Source organism: Cetorhinus maximus, unplaced genomic scaffold (genome assembly GCF_964194155.1).
Source record: "Cetorhinus maximus unplaced genomic scaffold, sCetMax3.hap1.1 HAP1_SCAFFOLD_1219, whole genome shotgun sequence".
Taxonomy (NCBI): domain Eukaryota; kingdom Metazoa; phylum Chordata; class Chondrichthyes; order Lamniformes; family Cetorhinidae; genus Cetorhinus; species Cetorhinus maximus.
In genome coordinates, this window is record NW_027597161.1 from 10001 (window position 1) to 32720 (window position 22720).

Sequence of the window (22720 nt, forward strand, 5' to 3'; positions counted from 1 at the left end):
ACCCTCCCTATCTCTGTAAGCTCCTCCAGCCCCTACAACCCTCCCTATCTCTGTAACCTCCTCCAGCCCCTACAACCCTCCCAATCTCTGTAACCTCCTCCAGCCTCTACAACCCTCCCTATCTCTGTAACCTCCTCCAGCCCCTACAACCCTCCCTATCTCTGTAACCTCCTCCAGCCTCTACACCCCTCCCTATCTCTGTAACCTCCTCCAGCCTCTACACCCCTCCCTATCTCTGTAACCTCCTCCAGCCCGTACAACCCTCCCTATCTCTGTAACCTCCTCCAGCCCCAACAACCCTCCCTATCTCTGTAACCTCTTCCAGGCTCTACAACCCTCCTTATCTCTGTAACCTCCTCCAGCCTCTACACCTCTCCCTATCTCTGTAACCTCCTCCAGCCCCTAAATCCCTCCCTATCTCTGTAACCTCCTCCAGCCCCTACAACCCTCCCTATCTCTGTAACCTCCTCCAGCCCCTACAACCCTCCCTATCTCTGTAACCTCCTACAACCCTCCGAGATCTCTGTGCTCCTCCAATTCCGGCCTCTTGAACATCCCCCGATTCCCATCGCTCCACCATTGACGGCCGTGCCTTCCAACTCTAAGCTCTGGAAATCCCCTCCCTCTAAACCTCTCTGCCTCTCTCTCTCTCTCTCTCTCTCTCCTCCTTATGTGGCTGTGTCCAATGTTTGTCTGATTTTTGCCTTGGGAACAATTTGCTACATTAAAGGTGCTAGGTAAATGCAAACTGTTGTTAAACCTAGAATCAGTTATGGTTCATCATAGATCATGGTCATCAGGATACACAGTGATAAGTAGGACATTGAGGGTTGCTTTGGCGTGAATCAATTGGCTCATTCAGAGACAGAAAACACTGGCAAGCACTGAGGCCTGTTTCCCATCCAGTAATTGAGATAAATGAGTTTCAAGTTTCCCAAAGGGAAAAGCAGAAAACTTGGCTGCCGGAAATTTTCCTTTTCGTCAGGAGATGAGGTGCTGTTCCTTCCGACCAGGCACTTTACAGCCTTCCGGACTGAATATTGAGTTCAACAACTTTAGATCTTGAACTCTCTCCTCCATCCCCACCCCCTTTCCGTTTCTTCCCCCTCCCTTTTTGTTTTTTTTCCAATAATTTATGTAGATTTTTCTTTTCCCACCTATTTCCATTATTTTTAAATGTATTTCCACCCATCGTTTATCTATACCTTTTATGCCCTTTTAGTCTTATTTCCCCCCACCCCCACTAGAGCTCTCTGCACCTTGCCTGTCCTGCTATCCACTCTTAATTAGCACATTCCTTTAGATAATATCACCACCTTCAACACCTCTTTGTTCTTTTATCCGTGACATCTTTTGGTTATCTCCACCTATCACTGGCTGCTTGTCCTAACAACCTCCCCCCTCTTTAAACCAGCTTATACTTCACCCCTTTCCTATTTTTGCTTAGTTCTGCGGAAGGGTCATGAGGACTCGAAACGTCAACTCTTTTCTTCTCTGCCGATGCTGCCAGACCTGCTGAGTTTTTCCAGGTAATTCTGTTTCTGTTCTTGTTCCAAGTTTCCCAACGCTACCGTAACTTAAATAAACAAAGTTCTTCTGACACAAAAGCAGAAATGGCTGGAAAGACTCAGCAGGTCTGACGGCGCCTGCGGAGAGGGGACACGGTTAACGTTTTGAGTCCGTCGGACTCTCCATCAGGATTCTGAATTTCGAAATCCTGCAGAAACCAGCAGTCTGGCTCCTTGAACCTTACACCAAGGTGAATGATGGACCTGCACATCTGGCGGGCAGATGTCCCGCTATGCGTTTCTTACCCTCACTCGCTCTCCCACACGGAGAGGAAGGTTTGTGAGTTTGACTCCCAATCCAGGCATAAGCCAGGCCAAGACTCCTCCAGGGTCAGTACTGAGGGAGCACTCCACTGTCGGAGGGTCAGTACTGAGGGAGCACTCCACTGTCGGAGGGTCAGTACTGAGGGAGTGCCGCACTGTCGGAGGGTCAGTACCGAGGGAGTGCTGCACTGTCGGAGGGTCAGTGCTGAGGGAGCACTCCACTGTCGGAGGGTCAGTACTGAGGGAGTGCCGCACTGTCGGAGGGTCAGTACTGAGGGAGTGCCGCACTGTCGGAGGGTCAGTGCTGAGGGAGTGTTGCACTGTCGGAGGGTCAGTACCGAGGGAGTGCTGCACTGTCGGAGGGTCAGTGCTGAGGGAGTGCCGCACTGTCAGAGGGTCAGTACTGAGGGAGTGCTGCACTGTCGGAGGGTCAGTACTGAGGGAGTGCCGCACTGTCGGAGGGTCAGTACTGAGGGAGTGCCGCACTGTCGGAGGGTCAGTACTGAGGGAGTGCCGCACTGTCGGAGGGTCAGTACCGAGGGAGTGCCGCACTGTCGGAGGGTCAGTGCTGAGGGAGCACTCCACTGTCGGAGGGTCAGTGCTGAGGGAGTGCCGCACTGTCAGAGGGTCAGTACCGAGGGAGTGCCGCACTGTCGGAGGGTCAGTGCTGAGGGAGTGCCGCACTGTCGGAGGGTCAGTGCTGAGGGAGTGCCGCACTGTCGGAGGGTCAGTACCGAGGGAGTGCTGCACTGTCGGAGGGTCAGTGCCGAGGGAGCACTCCACTGTCGGAGGGTCAGTACCGAGGGAGCGCTGCACTGTCGGAGGGTCAGTACCGAGGGAGTGCTGCACTGTCGGAGGGTCAGTGCTGAAGGAGCACTCCACTGTCGGAGGGTCAGTACCGAGGGAGTGCTGCACTGTCGGAGGGTCAGTACCGAGGGAGTGCTGCACTGTCGGAGGGTCAGTGCTGAAGGAGCACTCCACTGTCGGAGGGTCAGTACCGAGGGAGTGCTGCACTGTCGGAGGGTCAGTACCGAGGGAGTGCTGCACTGTCGGAGGGTCAGTACTGAGGGAGTGCTGCACTGTCGGAGGGTCAGTACCGAGGGAGTGCCGCACTGTCGGAGGGTCAGTACTGAGGGAGTGCCGCACTGTCGGAGGGTCAGTACTGAGGGAGTGCTGCACTGTCGGAGGGTCAGTACTGAGGGAGTGCTGCACTGTCGGAGGATCAGTGCTGAGGGAGTGCTGCACTGTCGGAGGGTCAGTACTGAGGGAGTGCTGCACTGTCGGAGGATCAGTACTGAGGGAGTGCCGCACTGTCGGAGGGTCAGTGCTGAGGGAGTGCCGCACTGTCGGAGGGTCAGTGCTGAGGGAGTGCCGCACTGCCGGAGGGTCAGTACTGAGGGAGTGCCGCACTGTCGGAGGGTCAGTGCTGAGGGAGTGCCGCACTGTCGGAGGGTCAGTACTGAGGGAGTGCTGCACTGCCGGAGGGTCAGTACTGAGGGAGTGCCGCACTGCCGGAGGGTCAGTACTGAGGGAGAGCTGCACTTGCACTGTCAAAATTTTCAAATGCCCTTCATTGGCTTTGAAACTCTTTGGGACGTCCTGAGGTGGTGAAAGGTGTTAGAGAAATGAAAGTCTGTCTTTTGTCTCAGCAGGTCATACAAACATAGAAACTAGGAGCAGGAGGAGGCCATTCGGCCCTTCGAGCCTGCTCCACCATTCATTATGATCATGGCTGATCATCCAACTCAATGTCCTGCTCCCGCTTTCTCCCCATATTCTTTGATCCCTTTCGCCCCAAGAGCTATATCTAACTCCTTCTTGAAAACATACAATGTTTTGGCCTCAGCTACTTTCTGTGGTAGTGAATTCCACAGGCTCACCACTCTCTGGGTGAAGACATTTCTCCTCATCTCAGTCCTAAATGGTCTACCCCATATCCTCAGACTGTGACCCCCTGGTTCTGGACTCCCCTCACCATCGGGAACATCCTTCCTGCATCTACCCTGTCTATTCCTGTTAGAATTGTATAGGTTTCTATGAGATTCCCTCCCTCATTCTTCTGAACTCCAGCGAATATAATCCTAACCGACTCAATCTCTCCTCATATGTCAGTCCCGCCATCCCAGGAATCAGTTGGGTAAACCTTTGCTGCACTCCCTCTATAGCAAGAACATCCTTCCTCAGATAAGGAGACCAAAACTGCACACAATATTCCAGGTGTGGTCTCACCAAGGCCCTGTACAATTGCAGCAAGACATCCCTGTTCCTGTACTCGAATCCTCTGGCTATGAAGGCCAACATACCATTTGCCTTCTTTACCGCCTGCTGCACCTGCATGCTTACCTTCAGCGACTGGCGTACGAGGACACCCAGGTCTCGTTGCACGTTCCCCTCTCTCAATTTATAGCCATTCAGACAATAATCTGCCTTCCTGTTTTTGCTACCAAAGTGGATAACCTCACATTTATCCACATTATACTGCATCTGCCATGCATTTGCCCACACTCAGCTTATCCAAATCACACTGAAGCATCTCTGCATCCTCCTCACAGCTCACCCTCCCACCCAGCTTTGTGTCATCTGCAAATTTGGAGGTATTACATTTAGTTCCCTCATCTAAATCATTAATATATATTGTGAATAGCTGGGGTCCCAGCACCGATCCCTGCGGTACCCCACTAGTCACTGCCTGCCATTCGGAAAAAGACCCGTTTATTCCTACTCTTTGTTTCCTGTCTGCCAACCAGTTTTCTATCCATCTCAATACGCTACCCCCCTAATCCCATGCACTTTAATTTTACACGCTAACCTCTTCTGTGGGACTTTGTCGAAAGCCCTTCTGAAAGTCCAAATAAACCACATCCACTGGCTCCCCCTCATCAACTCTACTGGTTACATCCTCGAAAAACTCCAGTCAATTTGTCAAGCATGATTTCCCTTTCATAAATCCAGGCTGACTCTGTCCGATTCTGCCACTGTTTTCCAAGTGCTCAGCTATTAAATCTATTAAGTCAGCATCTGTGGAGGAAAAAAAAACAGAGTCACTGTTTCGAGTCCTTAACACTCTTCCGAGCTAAGAAGAGAAGTAAACTGTGATGAAATTTATACTGTTTAAGGGGAGTGGAGTGGGTGAATCTGGGTAGAAGACCAGCGATAGGTGGGGGCAGGGGAGAGATTGGCAAAGATGTCATGAGCAAAAGGACAAAGGGGGTGTTAATGATAGTGATACTGGCTAAAGGAGGTGTTAATGGTAGTATTAAGGTCAGAGAGCAGAGTGTGATAATAGGGTAAGCACTCTGTGAAAGAACAACATGAACGAGTGTGACAGACGGCTCTTGTGGGGTGGTGGGGGGCTGTTGGGGATTGAAAATAGGATAAAATAACAAATAAAGATGAATTTAAATAAAAATGGAAATAAAAAATAAGTGGATAAAGATAAGTGGATTATGACCGGACCATAGCCCGTGCTTCTGAGCTCGCGTACCCGCACCAGGGCCGGGACTAACTACTGTCCTGCGTCCAGAATCACCGGAGCCTGCAGCCTGGAGCTGGGAGTGGGAGAAGTGGGAAGAAATGAGGAGGAACCCTGGTGTGGGTGAGCGAGCGCAGAAGCCCGGGTTGGTGTCCTGTCGTAATCCACTCATCTTTATCCACTTATTTTCATTTCCAATTTTATTTAAATTCATTATTTTATCCTATTGTCAATCATTTTTCTTCCCCCACCACCACCACTGTCCCCCTCCCCTCCACCCCACCCCCCCACAAGAGCCGCCTGTCACTCGTTCGTGTTGTTCTTTCACAGAGTGCTTACCCTTGACCTGCTATTATCACATTCTGCTCTCTGACCTTATCGCTGCCATTAACACCTCCTTTAGCCAGTATCACTATCATTAACACCCCCTTTTGTCCGTGACATCTTTGCCAATCTCTCCTTTGCCCCCACCTATCGCTGACCCTCTACCCAGCTTCAACCGCTGCACCCGCCCTTAAACAGTATAACTTTCATCACATTTTACTTCTCTTTAGCCCTGAAGAAGAGTCACACGGACTCGAAATGTTAACTCTGTCCCTCTCTCTCTCCACCAGACGCTGTCAGACCCGCTGAGTTTTTCCTGCATTTTCTGTTTTTGTTTCAGATTTACGACACCCGCAGTATTTTGCTTTTTTTAATCAGTCTTTTTTTTTTCATCGCTGGCGCTGTTTCTGCTCCAGTTCAATAACTCGAAGTGTTGTACCACTTTCCCTTTGCAGGAGACCTAGGCATGTCTTGTCAAACCCATTTGGTGAGCATCCCGGGCTTTGTTACACTCCAGCTGCTGCTGCTTACTCACAGTGAGTATCCTGCCTCTGTTTCTGGGAATGTAACCAGTTCTCATTTCACTTCTCTTTTCACAGGATGTGGGCCTCGCCGTCTGACCTGGAATTTATCGCCCACCCCTAACTGGCAGTGAGCTGCCTTCTTGAGCCCGGCTGGAGTCCCTGTGGCGCAGCTACACCCACAGCGCTGTCAGGGAAGGGATCCCCTGGGTGCCACACTCGGTCCAATGCGGCCTTGATGTCAAGGGCAGCCACTCTCACCTCACCTCGGGAGTTCAGCTCTTTCGTCCATGTTTGAACCAAGGCTGTAATGAGGTCAGGAGCTGAGTGGCCCCTGGGAGAACCCAACCTGGGCATCAGTGAGCAGGTTATAGCTGAGCAAGTGCCACTTGATAGCACTGTTGATGACCCCTTCCATCACTTTACTGATGACGGAGAGTAGACTGATGGGGCGGTAATTGGCCGGGTTGGATTTGTCCTGCTTTTTGTGTACAGGACATACCTGGGCAACTTCCCACATAACCCGGTAGATGCCAGTGTTGTAGCTGCACTGGAACAGCTTGGCTAGGGGCACGGCAAGTTCTGGAGCACAAGTCCTTCAGTACTATTGCCGGAATATTGTCAGGGGCCATAGCCTTTGCAGTTATCCAGTGTGAGAGATGGCTAGAGAGTATTTCAAATTCTGAAGGACTTTAACAAAAAAACTGTTTCCTCTAAATAGAGAGAAAATCATCAAACACTCCCAGGACGGGTACATCAAGGGGTTAGATACAGAGTAAATCTCCCTCTACACTGTCCCCATCAAACACTCCCAGGGCAGGTACAGCACAGGGTTAGATACAGAGTAAAGCTCCCTCTACACCGTCCCCATCAAACACTCCCAGGACAGGTACAGCACGGGGTTAGATACAGAGTAAAGCTCCCTCTACACTGTCCCCATCAAACACTCCCAGGACAGGTACAGTATGGGGTTAGATACAGAGTAAAACACCCTCTACACTGTCCCCATCAAACACTCCTAGGACAGGTACAGCACGGGGTTAGATACAGAGTAAAGCTCCCTCTACACCGTCCCCATCAAACACTCCCAGGGCAGGTACAACACGGGGTTAGATACAGGGTAAAGCTCCCTCTACACTGTCCCCATCAAACACTCCCAGGACAGGTACAGTATGGGGTTAGATACAGAGTAAAACACCCTCTACACTGTCCCCATCAAACACTCCTAGGACAGGTACAGCACGGGGTTAGATACAGAGTAAAGCTCCCTCTACACTGTCCCCATCAAACACTCCCAGGACAGGTACAGCACGGGGTTAGATACAGAGTAAAGCTCCCTCTACACTGTCCCCATCAAACACTCCCAGGACAGGTACAGCACGGGGTTAGATACAGAGTAAAGCTCCCTCTACACTGTCCCCATCAAACACTCCCAGGACAGGTACAGCACGGGGTTAGATACAGAGTAAAGCTCCCCCTGTAATATTAGTGCAGCCCCAACAACACTCAAGAAGCTTGACACCATCTACTTGATTGGCACCCCATCCACAAACATTCACTCCCTCCACCACCGACGCACAGTAGCAGCAGTGTGTGTACCATCTACAAGATGCACTGCAGCAACTCACCAAGGCTCCTTCGACAGCACCTTCCAAACCCACGACCTCCACCATCTAGAAGGACAAGGGCAGAAGACACATGGGGAACACCACCACCTGGAAGTTCCCCTCCGAGTCACTCACCATCCTGACTTGGAAATATATCGGCCGTTCCTTCACTGTCGCTGGGTCAAAATCCCGGAACTCCCTCCCTAACAGCGCCGTGGGTGTACCTACACCACACACGGGGACTGCAGCGGCTCAAGAAGGCGGCTCACCCGCCACCACCTTCTCAAGGGGGCAATTAGGGGATGGGGGCAATAAATGCTGGGGCCCCGGCCAGCGACGCTCACATCCCCGCGAACGAGTGAGTAAAACGTTAAGGGATAAGAGGATGACGCTCTCTTGTGCTGCCTCCAGGTTGGGCTGTGGTTGCCCCCGCTCCCGCGACGACGCTGGTCGCCCAGTTCGGCCTGGACGCCACCCTCCCGTGCACCTTTACCCCCGACCCCGGCAGGACGTTGGCCCGCACGGTTGTCACCTGGCAGCTGCAGGGCTCGGACAAAGTCGTGCACAGCTACTACTACGAGCAGGACCAGCTCGCGAAGCAGGACCCGGCCTACAGGAATCGCACCCAACTCTTCCCGGGCAGCCTGCTGGAGGGAAATGCCACTCTCCTCCTGAGCTCCGTGTGCCTGCAGGACGAGGCCCAGTACTTGTGCAGCGTCAACAACGAGTTCGGCAGCGTAACTCAGGCCGTGAGGGTGCTGGTCGCAGGTAAACCACTGGCTGGACGGCAACCACAGCGCCTTACCTTTTTTTTTGTTTAACGCGGCACGTTTAATGTCCCCAGGCGCCTTTACAGCAGCGATTTCAAACCATCTCTCTCAGCGACGTCACCTGAAGAGATACCGGGGACAGGTGTCCAAGAGCTCAGTCAGACAGGTTGGTTTTTTTAAGAAGCATCTTAATGGAGAGGAGAGAGAGAGAGGGAGAGAAAGGTGGTGGGGGAGGGTGCAGAGAGGCGGAGAGGTTTAGGGAGGGAGTTCCAGAGCTCAGGCCCACCACCCCAGGCAGCTGAAGGCACGGCCGCCAATGGTGGAGCGATGGGGAATCGGGGGGGATGGTCAAAGAAGCCGGAATTGGAGGAGCGCAGAGATCTCGGAGGGTTGTAAGGGGCTGGAGGAGGTTACAGAGATAGGGAGGGGTGTAGGGGCTGGAGGAGATTACAGAGATAGGGAGGGTTGTAGGGGCTGGAGAAGGTTACAGAGATAGGGAAGGTTGTAGGGGACTGGAGGAGATTACAGAGATAGGGAGGGTTGTAGGGGCTGGAGGAGATTACAGAGATAGGGAGGGTTATAGGGAGCTGGAGGAGGTTACAGAGATAGGGAGGGGTGTAGGGGCTGGAGAAGGTTACAGAGATAGGGAGGGTTATAGGGGGCTGGAGGAGGTTACTGAGATAGGGAGGGTTGTAGGGGCTGGAGGAGGTTACAGAGATAGGGAGGGGTGTAGGGGCTGGAGGAGGTTACAGAGATAGGGCGGGTTGTAGGGGGCTGGAGGAGGTTTCAGATTTAAGGAGGGGTTAGGGGGCCGTGGAGGGATTTGAATTGGTGGAGCAGGAGTTGGTGTGGGTCAGTGAGTGGCGAGTGAGTGAGTGAGTGTGTGTTCTCTCTGCAGTTAACTCCTTTCTCTCGTACTCGTTCGTTCTGTCTCTGGCTGGTGCTGAGGTTTCATGGCCACCTCGTTGCTGTCCTCACCCAACAGTATCTCGGGTGGTGAGATGACATATTCAACTGCGCTGGGCATCACATTTCAACTAGACCGTTTTGAAGGCTAACTCCTAAATCAAACCCGGAAACAAATCCCTAATTCTAAATCATTCTCACCTCTAACCCTAACACCCTAAGCCTAACTCTGAACCGGCGGAGAGATGGGTGGGGTGGGAGGGGGAGAGGTGGGGGGTGGGGTGGTGAGAGGCGGTGGGAGCGGGAAGGCAGAGGAGAATAAAAAGAGGCAGAGAGTCGGATAGTGGGAGGGAGAGAGAGAGAGAGAGAGAGAGAGACAAAGGAGACAGAGACAGAGGTGGGGAGAGAGAAAGACAGAAAAGGTTGTCGAGAGAGAGAGAGAGAGAGAGAGAGAAGGAGACAGGGGGTGAGACAAATGGAGGTAGGGAGAGAGAGGAAGACAGATAAGGCTAGAGAGAGAGAGACAAAGCGAGACCTAGGGAGAGGCAGGCAGAGAGAAAAAGGGGAGATTAGGATTAGTTTGTTGTTGCTGTATCCAAAGAGCTAGCACGGATAAAGATGGGCTGAATGGGCCTGCGTTGAGGGGAGAAACGAGTGGGGCATTCGAAGCTTGCATCTCACTCAGAATCACCCTGCTCTGTTTGACCGTTTCAGCCCTGTACAGTGAGCCACAGCTGACCGTCAACCTGCGTAACTGCTCGGACTGCGGCTTTGTCCGTGTGCAGGTGACAGGTGGATACCCGAAAGCGGAGGTGGGATGGCTGAATGCTCAGGGGGAGAATGTCACCGAGGCGACTCAGACAGAGTTCCAGATGGGCCTGGGAGGACTGTACTCCGTCACCAGCCGGCTCCACAATCCCCAGGGAAGTGGGACAAAGTACACATTCATCCTGAGGAACCAATTGCTGGAACAACAGATGCTTCGGCACTTGACAATCGAAGGTGAGTCGATGAATAGGTCTGGGTCGATATTTTTTGTGTGTCGCAAATTCAGGCAAGTTGCACATTCTGTAACCGGATATACTCTGGGGGACTTCAATGTCCCGTCACCGAGAGTGTCTCGGTAGCACCACTACTGACCGAGCTGGCCGAGTCCTAAAGGACATCACTGCGGCAGGTGGTGAGGGAACCAACAAGAGGGAAAAACATACTTGACCTCATCCTCAACAACCTGCCTGCCGCAGGTGTATCTGTCCATGAGAGTATTGGTAGGAGTGACCACCGCACAGTCATTGTGGAGACGAAGTCCCACCTTCACATTGAGGATACCCTCCATCGTGTTGTGTGGCACTACCACCATGCTAAATGGGATAGATTTCAAACAGATCTAGCAACTGAAGACTGGGCATCCATGAGGCGCTGTGGGCCATCAGCAGCAGCAGAATTGTACTCGAACCCAATCTGTAACCTCATGGCCCGGCATATCCCCCACTCTACCATTACCGTCAAGCCAGAGGATCAACCCTGGTTCAATGAAGAGTGCAGGAGGGCATGCCAGGAGCAGCACCAGGCATACCTAAAAATGAGGTGTCAACCTGGTGAAGCTATAACACAGGACTACTTGCATGCTAAACTGCATAAGCAGCAAGTGATAGAGCAAAGTGATTCCACAATCAACAGGTCAGATCTAAGCTCTGCAGTCCTGCCACATCCAGTCGTGAATGGTGGTGGAAAATTTGACAACTCACTGGAGGAGGAGGCTCCATTTGTGACTCCTCAGATACTGAAGCAGCCCATGTCCAAATGCAGCAAGACCAGGCTTGGGCTGACAAGTGGCAAGTAACATTTGCGCCACACAAGTCTCAGGCAAAGGCCATCTTCATCAAGAGAGAATCCAACCATCAGCCCATGACATTCAATGGCATTACCATCACTGAATCCCCCACTATCAACATCCTGGGGGGTTACAATTGACCAGAAACTGAACTAGGCTAGCCATACAAGAGCAGGAATCCTCACCTCCTGACTCCCCAAAGCCTGTCCACCATCTACAACGCACAAGTCAGGAGTGTGATGGAATACTCCCCACTTGCCTGGATGAGTGCAGCTCCCACAACACTCAAGAAGCTCGACACCATCCAGGACAAAGCAGCCCCGCTTGATGGGCACCACATCCACAAACATTCACTCCCTCCACCACCGACGCACAGTAGCAGCAGTGTGTGTACCATCTACAAGATGCATTGCAGCAACTCACCAAGGCTCCTTCGACAGCACCTTCCAAACCCACAACCACTACCATCTAGAAGGACAAGGGCAGCAGACACATGGGGAACACCACCACCTGGAAGTTCCCCTCCAAGCCACTCACAATCCTGACTTGGAAATATATCGGCCGTTCCTTCACTGTCGCTGGGTCAAAATCCTGGAACTCCCTCCCTAACAGCGCTGTGGGTGTACCTACACCACAGGGACTGCAGCGGCTCAAGAAGGCAGCTCACCCACCACCTTCTCAAGGGGTAATTAGGGATGGGCAATAAATGCTGCCCCAGCCACGGAAGCCCAAATAACATGAAGGAATAAAGAAAAAAACAATAAATAAACAATTTCCTAGACCTATGGTCTGTGCAAGTTGCAAGGGCAGTTAGTGTGACTGTTCTAGATCGAAATATTCAGTGTGAACTGTTCCAGACCATGTTCAGTGTGGTGCTCCCACAGTACTGACCCTCCAACGGTGCAGTGCTCCCTCAGTACTGACCCTCCAACGGTGCAGTGCTCCCTCAGTACTGACCCTCTGACAGTGCAGCACTCCCTCAGTACTGACCTTCCGACAGTGCGGCACTCCCTCAGTACTGACCCTCCGACAGTGCGGCACTCCCTCAGTACTGACCCTCCGACAGTGCAGCACTCCCTCAGTACTGACCCTCCGACAGTGCGGCACTCCCTCAGTACTGACCCGCCCAGCATCCCAGAGATACGGCTACTGGGTGGGACAGGGAAGCATTTCAGTCTCCGTATCTTGACGTGCCAATGCCTTTTGTGCTTTCCCCACAGGTCTGTGCCAGGTTGGGTTGGGGTCAGGTCTGGCGAGGGTGCACTTATGCTATGGAATCATTGTTGCCCTCCTGGTCTTGGTGAGCCTCTCACTCGCATACGTCATCCACCGGGACCAGCGGACATGACGGCTGCAGAGTTTGATTTCGCCGCGACGTCAGCTCCTGTGCTAAGGAAGAGCTCATTTCACAGCCACGCCAGATCTCAGCCACGCTCGTCATTTACGAACAGCGTCCGAAAGGCATCATTTCCTCCTCCTGATCTCGAACCTGCTCCTGCGAAAGAAACATTGCCTGGCGGGCGTGGGTGGGTGTTGGACATGTAGGGGCAATGCCGCAGTGGACCTGAAGGGAGATTCTGTCAGCGAATCTTTGCATTCAACAGCAAAGGCGAGATTGTCCCAGGATCCAACCTCGATACGACAAAGGCTACCAGCGTTTTTGCACATCCCTCCTGTATTTGGCGTGGATTTAACCACTGTTACTAAAATACCTTTTCATAACAATAGATTTTAAATGTTGTGCATTCAAGAAACCGCCTACAGTTCTCAGACTGACTGCCAATCCCGGGCTCCATCCTCTCCTGACAGACGCAAACAGGAAACAGCAGTCTCCGAGCTTCCATACTGGAATTAGTCATAGTTTTAAGCGTCTCTGTTTGTTATTCGGTCACTCTGCAGCAGTTTATTTTTGTAGAAGTTTTATTTAACCTGGCTTTAAGTGCCGAAACCTTGTATAAAAATGCATTAAAACCCCTACGTCCAACACGCGCCTTGCCTCCTTGGTACAGCAAAATGTCACTCGGCTCATCAACTTTTCGCCAGCGATTACAATCCCCATGGACGCGGATATCGTCCAGGAAGGTGACTCAGAAAATATCGCGCAAGATTTCAAGTTTTAAGACTCTTACTGTAATAAACGAGCTGAGAGCAACGTTGCCTAAACGATATTTCAACGGGCGACGTACGCACTAGACCACAGAAAGGATCCCTCATCAAAACGTTAAGGAAATCCCCCCTTTATAAGTAGCCGTGTGGTACCATAGAACTTGAAAAAGACATTTTTGTCACAGCTTTTCGTCTTGCACTCATCAGGACAATCAGAGTCCATTTGGCAACTCATCAGCACGCTCTCCTCACGCATTTGTACCCTTGCGATTGTTCTGATGAGTGCAAGATGAAAAGCTTTGACAAAGTGTCTTTTTTTTTTCAGCATGACTTGACTCTTATCCTTCATGTTCCAGGAACCAGTCCAAAGCTGTTCTCAGGCCCCGGTAGTTGGCTTTGACCTCTTCCTCCTGATCCTTGAACTAGCTCTCGTGGTGATGTGTACACCGGAAATTCCTCCCTCTGGCCAAAGCTAGGCGAATCCTCCAACCTCATTTCAATCCTCATGAACTCTTCAATCTGAGCGCAAGGTCCGACAAGTGTTGCATGTGCTGACCTAGCCAGGGACAGCATTTCCTCTGCTTAAAGTGAAGGACCCGCTGGCTCATAGGGACATAGGACTTAGGAGCAGGTGTCGGCTATTTGGCTGTTGAAGCCAGCTCTGTGATTCAAACAATTATGGCTGATCTGATTGTGGTTTCAACTCCACTTTCCTGTCTGTCACCCCACCCCACCCCTGCCCTCATAACCCTTGATTCCCTTGTCTGTCAAAAATCTATCCAACTCAGCCTTACATAAATTCAATGACTAGGCCTCCAGTATTTCCTGAGGAAGAGAATTCTAGATATTCCTCTTTCTGTGCTTTCAAGCTCTCTCTCTCTTGGATCCCTGCAGACTGATCTGCCTGAGAGGCCCAGTGATGTTAGAGGAAAACCTGTAACTCGCGCTGACAATGGATTCCTACAGACTCTTCCCCTCTCATACCCAATCTCCGTGGCAATCTGTGAATCACAGGGGCCTCGTATCCAGGAAGAGATGCTAATTAGCTATCCTCTACAAAACCCATCATTTTATTCTAGAATTAAACACACAGTTTAAAGTATACCCACTTACAAAACGTGACATATCTCACACCTCCATGGGACTGCAGGGCTGAGATCTGATCTGTTGATTGTCAATCCACATTGAGAACAGCGAATCCAGCTATTCACAGGTTCGACCTGTTGACAGGTGCGAATATCTGACAACATGTTTCTAGGGGCCTCCCTTTAATTTTTAACAAACAACACCCAAACTTGCGATTAGCCAGAAGTCAGAACAGATCATATATATCACTTCATTCCTTCAGTTTATGCTAAATTAAGTGACAGTTTAATATTACAAACATTGTATTGTTGACACAGCATTTAGTCTCCACAACCGTATCCCAGTGAGAGTCGGTGTGTGTGGGACCCTTACCCCAGTGAGAGTCGGTGTGTGTGGGACCCGTACCCCAGTGAGAGTCGGTGTGTGTGGGACCCTTACCCCAGTGAGAGTCGGTGTGTGTGGGACCCTTACCCCAGTGAGAGTCGGTGTGTGTGGGACCCGTACCCCAGTGAGAGTCGGTGTGTGTGGGACCCGTACCCCAGTGAGAGTCGGTGTGCGTGTGGGACCCGTACCCCAGTGAGAGTCGGTGTGCGTGTGGGACCCGTACCCCAGTGAGAGTCGGTGTGCGTGTGGGACCCGTACCCCAGTGAGAGTCGGTGTGCGTGTGGGACCCGTACCCCAGTGAGAGTCGGTGTGCGTGTGGGACCCGTACCCCAGTGAGAGTCGGTGTGCGTGTGGGACCCGTACCCCAGTGAGAGTCGGTGTGCGTGTGGGACCCGTACCCCAGTGAGAGTCGGTGTGCGTGTGGGACCCGTACCCCAGTGAGAGTCGGTGTGCGTGTGGGACCCGTACCCCAGTGAGAGTCGGTGTGCGTGTGGGACCCGTACCCCAGTGAGAGTCGGTGTGCGTGTGGGACCCGTACCCCAGTGAGAGTCGGTGTGCGTGTGGGACCCGTACCCCAGTGAGAGTCGGTGTGCGTGTGGGACCCGTACCCCAGTGAGAGTCGGAGTGCGTGTGGGACCCGTACCCCAGTGAGAGTCGGAGTGCGTGTGGGACCCGTACCCCAGTGAGAGTCGGAGTGCGTGTGGGACCCGTACCCCAGTGAGAGTCGGAGTGCGTGTGGGACCCGTACCCCAGTGAGAGTCGGAGTGCGTGTGGGACCCGTACCCCAGTGAGAGTCGGAGTGCGTGTGGGACCCGTACCCCAGTGAGAGTCGGAGTGCGTGTGGGACCCGTACCCCAGTGAGAGTCGGAGTGCGTGTGGGACCCGTACCCCAGTGAGAGTCGGAGTGCGTGTGGGACCCGTACCCCAGTGAGAGTCGGAGTGCGTGTGGGACCCGTACCCCAGTGAGAGTCGGAGTGCGTGTGGGACCCGTACCCCAGTGAGAGTCGGAGTGCGTGTGGGACCCGTACCCCAGTGAGAGTCGGAGTGCGTGTGGGACCCGTACCCCAGTGAGAGTCGGAGTGCGTGTGGGACCCGTACCCCAGTGAGAGTCGGAGTGCGTGTGGGACCCGTACCCCAGTGAGAGTCGGAGTGCGTGTGGGACCCGTACCCCAGTGAGAGTCGGAGTGCGTGTGGGACCCGTACCCCAGTGAGAGTCGGAGTGCGTGTGGGACCCGTACCCCAGTGAGAGTCGGAGTGCGTGTGGGACCCGTACCCCAGTGAGAGTCGGAGTGCGTGTGGGACCCGTACCCCAGTGAGAGTCGGAGTGCGTGTGGGACCCGTACCCCAGTGAGAGTCGGAGTGCGTGTGGGACCCGTACCCCAGTGAGAGTCGGTGTGCGTGGGACATGTCTCCCAGTGAGAGTGTGTGGGTGTGGGGAAGTTCCCCAGTTAGGGATGTGGCCGGTGGATGAAATAACTTGTGTCTGGAGATAAGGCCGTGTTGAGAATGTGTCCGATTGTTATTTCTGATGGGGGGTGCAGTGGCTGCCTTGAGTAAACTCTTCGAGCTGGCTCTGAAACTCTCTCTGCTTTGACCGGAGGGTGGAACAATGGGAGCTGTTGTGCCTTTGCCTAGCGTCGAGCTGACAATGCCTGCCTGTTTCAGGTGCAGTGTACACAGGCATGTTTGTTCAACCTGTTCAGGTCTGAGTGTCCCCTCTGTGCTGTGCTCTGGTGTGTGGGAAGCCGTTCACTCCCACAGCGCTTCTCCATGGGGAAGGACGCCTCTCTGACTGCTCCAGGCCCCGTTCGCAGACCCCACAGAGCGGGCAGCTTCTGGCCGGCGGGACCCCCATCATCATGGAGGGCGAGGGGCCCCGGGGCCCGAGCCAGACGGCGAACGGCTCTGTCCAGACGGTCATTGCCATCCCCCTCGGTGCCCAGCGGGATTGGGCAGGCCCCCAGCCCCCGGGGGACATGGGCTCAGCGGGACCCGGCCCCGGCTTCTCGGCCGTTCAGGTGCAGAGCCTCAGTCCCCCCTCGCCGGACACACCGAGGGTCCCCGATTACCTGGGCTGCTCCATCTTCGCCACCATGTTTTGCTTCCTGCCCCTCGGTGTCGCTGCTCTGGTTTACTCGATGAAGGTGAGGCTTTTTGTTCATTTGCCAAGGGAACTGTTGAGTGGGAGCCTGTCTCCTGAGGGGGGAGTGGGGAGTGGTCACCATGGGGAGTGGTCACCGTGGGGAGTGGTCACCGTGAGGTGTGGTCACCGTGGGGTGTGGTCACCGTGGGGAGTGGTCACCGTGGGGAGTGGTCACCGTGAGGTGTGGTCACCGTGGGGTGTGGTCACCGTGGGGTGCGGTCACCGTGAGGTGCGGTCACCGTGGGGTGTGGTCACCGTGGGGAGTGGTCACCGTGGGGTGCGGTCACCGTGGGGTGCGGTCACCGTGGGGTGCGGTCACCGTGAGGTGCGGTCACCGTGGGGTGCGGTCACCGTGAGGTGCGGTCACCGTGGGGAGTGGTCACCGTGAGGTGTGGTCACCGTGGGGTGTGGTCACCGTGGGGTGTGGTCACCGTGGGGAGCGGTCACCGTGGGGAGCGGTCACCGTGGGGAGCGGTCACCGTGGGGAGCGGTCACCGTGGGGAGCGGTCACCGTGGGGTGCGGTCACCGTGGGGAGCGGTCACCGTGGGGAGCGGTCACCGTGGGGAGCGGTCACCGTGGGGAGCGGTCACCGTGGGGTGCGGTCACCGTGGGGAGCGGTCACCGTGGGGAGCGGTCACCGTGGGGAGCGGTCACCGTGGGGAGTGGTCACCGTGAGGTGTGGTCACCGTGGGGTGTGGTCACCGTGGGGTGTGGTCACTGTGGGGAGTGGTCACCGTGAGGTGCGGTCACCGTGGGGTGCGGTCACTGTGGGGAGTGGTCACCGTGAGGTGCGGTCACCGTGAGGTGCGGTCACCGTGGGGTGTGGTCACCGTGAGGTGCGGTCACTGTGGGGAGTGGTCACCGTGAGGTGTGGTCACCGTGGGGTGTGGTCACCGTGGGGTGCGGTCACCATGGGGAGTGGTCACCGTGGGGAGTGGTCACCGTGGGGAGTGGTCACCGTGGGGAGCGGTCACCGTGGGGAGTGGTCACCGTGAGGTGTGGTCACCGTGGGGAGTGGTCACCGTGGGGTGTGGTCACCGTGGGGTGTGGTCACCGTGGGGAGCGGTCACCGTGGGGAGTGGTCACCGTGAGGTGTGGTCACCGTGGGGAGCGGTCACCGTGGGGTGCGGTCACCGTGGGGAGCGGTCACCGTGAGGTGCGGTCACTGTGGGGAGCGGTCACCGTGGGGAGCGGTCACCGTGGGGAGCGGTCACCGTGAGGTGTGGTCACCGTGGGGAGCGGTCACCGTGGGGAGCGGTCACCGTGGGGAGCGGTCACCGTGGGGAGCGGTCACCGTGGGGAGCGGTCACCGTGGGGAGCGGTCACCGTGGGGAGCGGTCACCGTGGGGAGCGGTCACCGTGGGGAGTGGTCACCGTGAGGTGTGGTCACCGTGGGGAGTGGTCACCGTGGGGAGTGGTCACCGTGAGGTGTGGTCACCGTGAGGTGTGGTCACTGTGGGGAGCGGTCACCGTGGGGAGTGGTCACCGTGGGGAGTGGTCACTGTGTGTAGGGGACATGATGTGAATCCAGGGGAACGACATGATTACAGAGGTGCGAATGTGTGAGATTCTGATTGGGATTGGGAGAGATGCCGATAGGGATTGCGTGAGATTCCAATGGGGATTGTGAGAGGTTCCCTTTGGGATTCTGAGAGCTTCCTATTGGGAGTGACTGAGATTCTAATTGGGATTGAGTGAGATTCCGACTGGGATTGAGAGAGACTCAGAGTAGGAGTGAATGAGATTGTGATTGGGATTGTGGCAGATTCCCTTTGGGATTGAGTGAGATTCCGCTTGGGGTTGAGTGAGATTCCAATTGGGATTGAGAGAGACTCAGAGCAGGAGTGAATGAGATTGTGATTGGGATTGTGGCAGATTCCCTTTGGGATTGAGTGAGATTCGCATCGGGAGTCACTGAGATTCCGATTGGGATTGATTGAGATTCTGATTGGGATTGAGTAAAATTCCCTCGGGGAGTTACTGAGATTTCCTTTGGGATTGTGAGAGATTCCAATTGTTATTAGCCAGATTCTGATGGGGATTGTCTGAATATCTGCTTGGAAGTGACTGAGATTCCGATTGGGAGTGACTCACATTCCGATTGGGATAGAGTGAGATTCCGTTTGGGATAGAGTGAGATTCCGTTTGGGATTGTGTGAGATTCCGTTTGGGATTGTGTGAGATTCCGATTGGGATTGAGAGAGACTCTGATTGGGAGTGACTGAGGTTGTAACTAGAATTGTGAGAGATTCCCTTTGGTATTATGCGGGGTTTCATTTGGGAGTGACAGAGATTCCAATTGGGATTGAGTGTGATTCTGCTTGGGATTGACTGAGATTCCAGTTGGGAATGGCTAAGGTTCTGATTGGGATTGAGAGAGATTCTGATTGGGGATGAATGAGATTCTATTTGGGATTGTGTGAGATTCCAAGTGAGAGTGACTAAGATTCCACTTGGGATTGAGATTCCAATTAGGATTCGATTAGATTCAAATTAGGATGCGGTGACATTCCGATTGGGATTGAGCGAGATTATGATTGGGAGTGACTGAGGTTCAGATCAGGATTGAGAGATTCCAATTGGGATTGAGCGAGATCCTGATTGGGATTGAGACTCCAGTTGGGAATAACTGAGACTCTGATTAGGAGTGGCTGAGATTACAATTGGGATTGAGAGAGATTCCCTTTAGGATTGTGCAAGATTCCCTTTGGGAGTGACTGAGATTCAGATTGGGATTGAGTGACATTCCAAATGAGCGTGACTGAGATTCTGATTGGGATTGCGAGAGATTTCCTTTGGCATTGTGTGAGATTCCGATTGGGATTTAGTGAGATTTCAATTGGGATTGCATGAGATTTCCTTTGGGATTGTGAGAGACTCTGATTTGGGATTTAGTGAGATTCCAACTGGGAGTGACTGAGATTTTGTTTGCGGTTGAGTGAGGTTCTGATGGGGGTTGATTGAGATTCCCTTTGGGATTGAGAGAGATTCAAATTTAGTGTGACTGAGATTCCGATTGAAAGTGACTAGAAATCTAATTGGGGTTGTTTCAGAATCAGATTGGGATTGTGCGAGACTCTGATCGAGACTAATTGAGATTCCAAATGGGATTGAATGAGGTGCTGATTGGGATTGAGAGAAACTCTTGAGTGGGGCTGAGTGAGATTCCGACTGGGAGTGACTGAAATTTTGTTTGGGATTGAGTGAAATTCTGATTGGGATAGAGTGAGATGCCCTTTGGGATTGAGAGAGGTTCCAATTGGGAGTGACTGAGATTCCATTTGTGGTTGCATGAGATTCCGGTTGGGATAAAGTGATATTCCAATTGGGATAGAGTGAGATTCCAATTGGGATTGAGTGATTCTGTTTTGGATTGAGAGGGATTGTGATTGTGATTGTGCGAGATTCCAATTGAATGACTGAGACCCTGATTGGGATCGAGCGAGATTCCGATTGGGGTGTGATTAAGATTCCGATTTGGAGTGAATGAGATTCGATTTTGCATTGAGTGAGATTCCCTGTGGGATTATGTGAGATTCTGATTGGGGTTGTGAGAGATCTCGATTGTGAGTGACTGAGATTCCGACTGGGATTGAGTGAGATTCCGATTGGAATTGAGGGAGATTGCCTTCTGGATTGTGTGAAATTCTGACTGGGAGCAATTGGGATTCATTTTGGGATTGTGAGATTCTGATTGGGGTAGAGCGAGACTCCTATTGGGATCGCGTGAGATTCTAATTGGGAATGAGTGAGAATCTGATTGGGATTGAGAGTGTCTCCGATTGGGATTGAGTGAGATTCAGATTGGGATTGAGTGAGATTCAGATTGGGATTGAGAGAGATTCAGATTGGGATTGAGAGAGATTCAGATTGGGATTGAGAGAGGTTCCGATTGGGATTGAGAGAGATTCCGATTGGGATTGAGAGAGATTCAGATTGGGATTGAGAGAGATTCCGATTGGGATTGAGAGAGATTCCGATTGGGAGTGAGAGAGATTCAGATTGGGAGTGAGAGAGATTCCAATTGGGATTGAGAGAGATTCCGATTGGGATTGAATGAGATTCTGATTAGGATTCACCGAAATTCCGATTGCAAATAAGCGAGACACAGATTGGGATCTTGTGAGATTCTGATTGCAAAGTGACTGAGCATCTGATTGGGATCGAGTCTGCCGGTTGGGACTGAGAGACTTGGGTTGGGAGTGACAGATTCCAACAGGAAGCCAGTGGGACTCCAGTTTGGGTTGAGTGAGGCTCCTGTTGAGACAAACATAGATCACGCACGTGTGGTCTCACTTAGCGGGACAGTGTAATGCACACACACTTGGGGGAAATACACAGAAACAGGAAGGCACACATGAACACAGACATGGTAACACGCACATAGGAACATTCACCTGGGAATGTGGGCACACGGGAACACACACGCGCACAGATACAGGATCCCAGACTCCCTTGTCTTCATCCACATGACCAACACTCCAAGTCCTGATCGAGCGCCCACCTAGGCCCTCTCCCTAGGGCTTCAGGAGATAAGCCTCTTTCCTGCAGACCCTTCCTCTCACATCCACCCGCCTCCCTCATACCCTCTTGGCACCTCCTCCAGTGGCGGAGAGGTGACATCGAGCTCTTTGTGAGGTTGTGCAAATGGGCCGAGGGGTGGTGGGTCTGGTGTAAAGGTCACGCTAACTCTCTCTCTTTCTCTCTCTTCCTTTCCAGACCTGGTCCGCCAACAGGGCGGGAACCACAGCTGCCGCTCGGAGGAATCTGATGATTTCCCGCCAACTCAACATCGGCGCCGTCCTGATCGGGCTCATCGTCCATTTTGTCTGGGTGGCCCGGCTCATCATGACGGTCATCGAGCGAACCTAACCTGCCTCCCGCCTCCCCAACAAAGGAACGGGCCATTCAGGCCGCAAGTCAACCAGCATCTTCTGATTGGAAAGGATGGGCGCCCGTTTCTTCCCCCCGGCCCCCCACCTCAGGACACCCCCCCCCCCCCACCCCCCCACCCCCAACCCCAACAGCGTTTCGAAAGCCAATGAGGTACCGTAGAAGTGAGGTCGCCGTTTGTAACGTAGGACGCACGGCAGCCAATTTGCGCACAGCAAGATCCCACAATGTGACAACGGCCCAGATCGTCTCTGCTTTTTGTTTTTAAGGGATGTCGGTCGAGGGGTAAATATTGTCCCCCAGGACGCTTGGGGGTGGGGGGGGGAGGGAGAAACTCCCCCCCACCCTGGTCTTCGCCCAATGAGTGGCCGCCCGCGGGAGCTTTGATATTCTCCAGCCAGCCCCCACCCCGCTCACCCAGCTGGCAAGAGATCAGAGGTGGGGTTTTGTGAACATCTCAGCTGAACCATGGCCTGGATTTTGGAACGAGGCTCAAACCCCATGACCTTCTGACTGAGGTGGGGGAGCGGTACACAGCAAGAGGTCAAACCAAGTGCCGGCACCCGGGACTCGAACGTCAACTCGAGCCGAAGCAATCGGGGGTCACGTTGGCCGCAAAGTCCTGATGAGCTCCTTACTCTTCCCAACCTCCCGCTCCCCTTGTCCGATATCCCCGCTCCCTTCCTGTCCGACAGACGCCCCACTGCCCAAGGCTGACGTCCTGCTCCAGCCCGCCTCCCCCCCGCAACTCCCTCCCACCGGTCCGACAGCCCCCTTCCCTCCCCCGGTCTGGCATCCCACTCCCCTCCTCCGTCCGAAATCCCACTGCCCCACCACCGGT

General features: G+C 53.5%; 1 protein-coding gene across 1 annotated transcript; it reads left to right on the forward strand.

The window, feature by feature from the left end:
* Positions 1-1608: 1608 nt before the first annotated feature.
* Positions 1609-13248, forward strand: LOC144675910 (CD276 antigen-like). The gene is made up of 5 exons (XM_078536443.1): positions 1609-1759; positions 6084-6164; positions 8168-8524; positions 10147-10434; positions 12487-13248. The coding sequence occupies exons 2-5, from the start codon at positions 6095-6097 to the stop codon at positions 12612-12614; spliced, it is 843 nt and encodes a 280-aa protein (XP_078392569.1). The 5' UTR covers positions 1609-1759; positions 6084-6094; the 3' UTR covers positions 12615-13248.
* Positions 13249-22720: the final 9472 nt, after the last annotated feature.